Source organism: Emiliania huxleyi, assembly GCF_000372725.1.
Source record: "Emiliania huxleyi CCMP1516 unplaced genomic scaffold EMIHUscaffold_31, whole genome shotgun sequence".
In the NCBI taxonomy this organism is placed as follows: Eukaryota; Haptophyta; order Isochrysidales; family Noelaerhabdaceae; genus Emiliania; species Emiliania huxleyi.
The window spans coordinates 767,133-773,267 of NW_005199684.1; the positions used below are offsets into that span (position 1 = coordinate 767,133).

Genomic DNA, 6,135 nt, shown 5'->3' on the forward strand with positions numbered 1-6,135 from the left:
GCGCCTCGGCTGCGCAGGGCAGCAGCTGTGCCAGTGCCCACCATGCTGGCTTGCTTTCAGCCACCGCCCGATCCAATGGCTCGCGCGAGCCCGGGCCGTCGAAGTGGTACTGCGCGCTCGTCGGCTTGAAGAAGTCGTCCATTGCGGGTGGGGACAGGACTGAGTGTGCCAATGCAGAGTCTGCCTCTTTCGCGCGCGACGGGAGGGGGCCTTTCGCGCCCGGCGGTGCGATGCGAATGAAACGATCGTGAAAAAGAAAGAAAGAAACGCACGCAACCCAAAAGAAGGGAGGACGGGAGGACGGCGTGAGGGATTTAAAGAGGGTGCTAGCCGTATCAGGGGCCGGGGAGAGCGGGCCGGATGATCGGGATCGGGTTGCGGGCAAGAGAGCCCTAGCCCCGGGGGTGCGCGTTCGCAGGGAAAGGGCCTTAAAGTAAACACGGGTCTCCGAGGGTTAGTCCGCGCTCCAGGTTTCCCCTAGCAGCGGACTCACGACGTAGATCAACAGGCGCCTGCGGCGCCGTGGTCACGAGGTGTTGTTCACACTTGCCCAAGCATTCATGCAGTTCGGCCCGACTTCGCTTCCCTTCGATGTGGCCGATGTTGCTTCCGATCGCCGCACTCCGTGGAACGCGCTCAGCGCTCGCTGCACCTCGGGCTTCCGTCCTACCTCCCGCAGACTACACGATGGCAGCTCCGGCCACCGTACTACCTCCTGCTGACTACACTGGGGTGGTCACTCCCACTGCTCGGTCGACTGCGCAGCTGCAGGAAGCCTCGACCGCTGAGCTCGAAGCCTGCGTCTACGCTCACGACTATTCCTGCATCGCAAACGGCCGACCATTCGTGGCTCCGAATTGGCTGAGCGACGAACTGCTGACAGCGCTGCGAGCGGATGCGAGAGCCTTGCGCGACGCCGGCTCGTTTGTCGATGCAAATGAGAAGCTCGGAAAGCGGGTCAAGCTGAGCTTGGCGGAGAGGGACTGGTGCGCGCCCGGTGAGGAGGCACCGAGCGAGGCGCGCGCTGTGGCGAGGCGGCTCTTTGACACGTTGTTGGTCGAGCTCGAGAGGGTGTTGGGCCGCCGCCTGTCCCTGGAGGAGCACGGGGCGCAGGCAAAGTACGCCATCGCGTGCGAGGGGGAGCCGCTAGCCTTCCACGTCGACCAGCGGCACGAGGCGCTGCAGTCGCACGAGGAGCACCACGGAGACGCGACCCGGCGCACGCTGGCTGCTCTCGAGCGGGACGCGTCGTCCTGACCGCTTGCGGGACGTGTGCGGGACGTGTCGTCCCGTAGGCGCAGCCTCGGCTGGCTGCTCTACCTGAGCGACGACGGTTGGGACGAGCCCGGCGGCAGCGGCAGCGGCGGCACTCTGCTCACTTACCCCCGGGACGACGCCGTCGGCGAGTGCGGCGTCCACGCGTGCGGAGACCTGCAAGTGGGCTATAGGAGTAGGACTAGGAGTAGCAGTTGTAGCTGTAGCAGTAGTGGGTGGTAGTAGCGCGGCGTCCACGCGTGCAGAGCACCTGCAGGTGGGCTGGCTCGAGCGAGGGCGCGGCTCGGAGCCCGTCTTTCTGGACGGGTGGGCGGTGCCGCACGAGATGCGGGGCCGCTCGCTGCAGGAGCTGGCGCGCGAGGCGGCGGCGCACTTCTCGGACGAGGCCTCCCTCTGGGCGTCCTTGCGCGGGCAGGTCCAGCCCGCGTACCAGCTGTATTGCGCCGGCCCGGACGGGTCGCGCGAGAACGTCTCGCCGGTGTGGGAGCGACCCGCCGCGCACGAGCGGGTGCCTTCGCTGCGCGAGATGCTCGAGCCGCGCTGGCGCGACGGCTGGAGCAGCACCATCGCGAGCGGGCACCCGAGGCAGCGGACGGTGGCGGTGAGCCCGCGCGGCGGCACCCTCGTCGTCTTCGATGCGGTCGCTGTGCCGCACGAGGTGACGGCGGTGCTCGCGGGCGAGCGGCTCGCCCTCTTCGGCTTCATCGCAGGGGAGAGGCCGGTGCCGCACGGCTGGCGCACAGAGCCGGGGCGGGCGGCGCGGCGCAACTTGCCTCCGTCGTGGCGGCCGGAGGAGTCGCAGGGCGAGTGGTACCACGAGGGGTGGGCACGCGACTTCCATCACCACTTTCGGTACACCAGGTGAGGAGAGAGAGTGTCACGCCGTGGCGGCGGGGCTGTAAAAATAAAGCGCTCCAATGGCCGCTCGATGGGGCTCTGTTTCTTTTGATGTGTCCGTTTTATTCATTTACGTCAGATGCGCTGCTGCACGAAATACTGGCCGTCGAAGGTCAGGTGGCAGCGCAGCGTGTCGTCGAGGTACAACATGGTGAAGCCCGCGCCGCGATCGGAGAGCTCGGCCTTGCCGCGGGAGGCGCGGCGCGCGAGGGCGCGCAGCAGCCAGCTCGGCGGCAGCGGGAGGACGAGCGCGCGCAGCCAGCGCGAGCGGCGCAGCAGCTTGACGCGGCGAAAGTAGAGCTGCACCTCGTTGTCCGAGAGCGCCTTGCCCTTGACGACCACGCGGAAACCGCGCAGCTTGCTGTCGGGCGCGTCAAAGTCAACGCAATTCACAAAGTAGCCCTTCTCGCCGTCAATCTCCTGGTAGGTCGTCGCACTGCCCTTGTCCTTGGACGGGCGAAAAGTGGCGTCGGCGCCCGTCGTGAAGAGCAGCTTCCACCGGCCAGTGAGCGGGCTCTCGCCACCAGGCGTGCGCCATCCGTCAAAAGGCGCGGCTGTCGGGTTGGACTCCGCCAGCTCCTCGATCAGGTCGACGGTGGCGTTGCGGAGCGCGGCGAGCGCCACGCTGCTGGCAGAGACGTCGATGTTGGCAATCTCCTCGGCTTGCAGCGGCGAGGTTGGCCCCTCAGCACCGGCCGCCGCGTCAGCGGCCCACTGCTCCTCCTGCGCGGCTTTGAAAGCCTCGCACGAGGTCACGAGCCGGGCCTATTGGGAAGGACCCGAGAAGGCTCAGGGGACGCTGAGAGGCTGTGCAGCTGCGAGCTTGTCGTGCGGGCCTTCAGGTCCTCGGCCGTGCTCGCAGCGGCGACTGCAGCGCGCGGAGCCGCGGCAGGCAGTGCTCGGTGTGGTACGGCTGGCACGGCACGCCAGGAGAGTAGCGCGGGTGCGAAGATGGAGAGCATCGTGAAAACCTGTGGGCGGTGCAGCTCGGCTCGTTGGAGTAGCCGCAGCGGAGCCCTGACACGGCCGCGCTTCTCTTTAGGAGGATCAAATTCTTTTTCTGTGTTTCTCGGTGTTCGTTCGGCTGGAAGCCTGAGGGCAGCCTCACACCGCGATTTCAAAGAGCTCGAACCGCGTGCTACCCACGCGCACCGCCTGAGGCGCCTCGAGACGGCTGGCGCCGCGCGGGAGCGCACACGTCTCCGCCCCGCGCAAAGGCCCGTCGCCACTATCGCCACCGCCGCCCCCACCGCTGTCGGTGCCGCCGCTGCCGGCGCGGCGAATCATGTCGCCGAGCGTCCTGCCCTCGTCGGCGGGCTGCACCGACGCGAGGATCGTCCACCCCTCCGCCGCCTCGAGCAGCTCGCCCGCGCCGCCCGCGCCGCCCGCGCTGCCCGCGTGCCCGTGGCCCGCCTGAACCTCCTCGTGCACTAGCCTACGGAGAGACGCCGTGGACGCGTCGTGGACACGTCGTGGACACGTCGTGGACGTGTCCCGTCTGCCCTCGGCCGCGCGCGCCAGTGGGCGAGCTCGAGGTCGCCCTGGCCGACGGCGGCATCTACCGCCGCAGCGCGGCTGCTGCACGGGGTGTCCTGCCCCAAGCACGCCTCCCTCCACGCCGCCGCAACCCTCGATCGCATCGCGTCCGCCGCCTCTCCGACAGCACGGCTCGCGTATGCGAAGCGGCCGCCGCAAGCGACCACAATCAGGTCGCGCGCCGCGCTGGCGGCGGAAGCGGCGCCGCCGTCACCGCCGTCCGACGGCAGCGAGCGCATCGCGAGCACGCAGGGTGGGTCGGCCGAGGCGGGACGGGGAAGGCGCCGCCAGACCTCGTGGTAGTACGGGCCTCCGGCGCCGTCGCGCGCAAACGAGTCCTCGCGCCACTCCTCCACGCCCTCCGCAGCGCCGCCGAGCTGCCCCGCGCCGCCGCCGCCGCCGCCGCCGCCGCCGCCGTTGTCGCCGCCGTTGTCACCGCCGTTGTCGCCGCCGTTGTCGCCGCCGTTGTCGCCGCCGTTGCCGCCGAGGGGCGTGACCGTCCAACGGTTTGGCCGCGGCCGTCCTGCGCCGAGAAAGTTCCAGTCGACCGCGTGGTGGCGCGTGCACGCGACGGCTGCGACGGCGGCACCGCCCGGGCCGAACGCGCCTTGCACCTAGCGGTATATGTCCCTGTGCATGGTGCTGGGAAGGGAGGAGGGAGGAGAGGGAGGAGAGAGAGAGAGAGAGAGAGAGAGAGAGAGAGGGGGGGGGGGGAGAGAGAGAGAGAGAGAGAGAACACCTCGGCCAGCCGCGCGTACCCAGCAAAGCCGTGCTGCCGGGCCAGCAGCCTCAGCCGCTCCTCCTCCCTCTCACCTACCAGACATGCCCGGAAACGGTCTCGGAAGCGTCGGCTCCTCAGCCTCGGCCAGTGTCCCACTCGCTCGCGCCAAGCGCATCGAGCAGGGCGTTGCGCGCGATGGGGATGCGGATGTCGACAAAGAGGGAGGGCGTCACCAGGTTGACGCACGCCTCGCTCGCGTCCGATGACTCCTCGCCGCCGCCCGCGAAGAGCGGCCGTGACCAGCCGCCAGTCAGCCACGGGAGCGCCGGCCCGCCGCCGCCGCCGCTCGCGTCTCGCGGCGGGCCCCATCGCCAGGCACGGAACGTGTCGTGCGTCGATCCCGCCTCCAAGTGGTGGTGCGGGAGCTGCGCCTGCTCAAACGCGTATCCACGGGCAGCGGTGTAGAGCGACTCGGCGACCCCACCGCCCGTCAGGATGCGCCCCTGCTTCGCGCTCCAGTCTAGCGCTGCAGATAGGTCCTCCTGGACGAAGTCATGCACCCGAGCCGTAGACAGGCTCTCGGCACGCATCGCGAGCGGCGACGCGAGCCGACGGGCGAGGTTCGACGGCATTTGCATTCGGAAAAGAAGAAAATCCGGATCCACAGTAAAAGAGACATACACTAAAGCAGAAAAAAATGTTTCTCGGCGCGCAGCTTCAGCTCCGCGCGAGCGATGGACCGCATCGGCCTCCGTTGTATCACGATGCAGCAGCCGTATGCCGCGGCGATGGCTGCCGGCGAGGGGCTATACACGCGGCGCGGCAAGGCCACCGCCTTTCCAGACGGCGGGGAGTGGGTCGCGGTGCACTGCGGCCAGAACGACGAGCACCTCAAGAACGCCGCCACCATGGCACGAATCCGCGAGGCGTGGCCCGGCTGCCCGAGCGATTCGGATCTGAGAGCGCAGCAGCGCTGCCTGCTCGGCGTGGTGCACATGGTCGATGGGAACGTCGCGGCTGCGGCGGCGGCCAAGGCGGACGCCTTTTTAGCGAACTACGACTGCTCCAAGCCGGTTGCCTGGCGTGCAGACGCGGCTCGCGCGTGCGCCCGCCCTTTGCCCTACCCAAAGGGCAACCTCCAGGTGTGGCACCTGACGCGCAGCGGCTTTGCTGCGGGCGAGGACACGGCGGCGATCCTCGAGCTCGCAAACTCACCGAAGAAGCAGGCGGAGGGAGCTGTGAAGGCGGAGCCGACGGTGAAGGTGGAGCCGAAGGTGGAGGCGAGTGAGGCTGCGCCGAGGAAGGGGAAGAAGCGGTCCGCCGCGGCCAGCGATGATGACGCAAAGCACAAACTCAAGCGGGAGCTTGTGGGCCTCGGGCCGGTCGAGCAGTTTCGGCCGACGCATCGCGGGCCGACGGTGACGGCGAGGAAGAGCTCCGGCCCGCCCGCGCCGCGGAAGAGGCTGGACTAGAGTACAGCCGTACGAGGCGGTGGGTGTCAACGCTTTTGTTTTCAGAAAGACACAAACCGGAAAACAGACAATCCCGTCGCGTTTTCTTCCTGCCACAAAGAATCCTGCACAAAGATCGGAAGGGCGGAAGCTGACGCCGTCTGGAAGAAAAAAATCTTTTTCTTTCGCTGGTGACCGGTGTCGCCCGCCGTCTCAACCGGCGTCACAGAGGACGACCTCTCGCGTTGCTACCTC

At 68.3% G+C, this 6,135-nt stretch overlaps 1 protein-coding gene across 1 annotated transcript; it reads left to right on the forward strand.

Annotated features, from left to right (window-relative positions):
* Positions 1-591: 591 nt before the first annotated feature.
* Positions 592-2,140, forward strand: EMIHUDRAFT_101438 (hypothetical protein; the record flags this gene model as incomplete). Its single annotated transcript, XM_005774685.1, has 3 exons — positions 592-1,250; positions 1,296-1,437; positions 1,532-2,140. The coding sequence occupies 3 exons, from the start codon at positions 592-594 to the stop codon at positions 2,138-2,140; spliced, it is 1,410 nt and encodes a 469-aa protein (XP_005774742.1).
* Between the last annotated feature and the right edge of the window lie 3,995 nt (positions 2,141-6,135).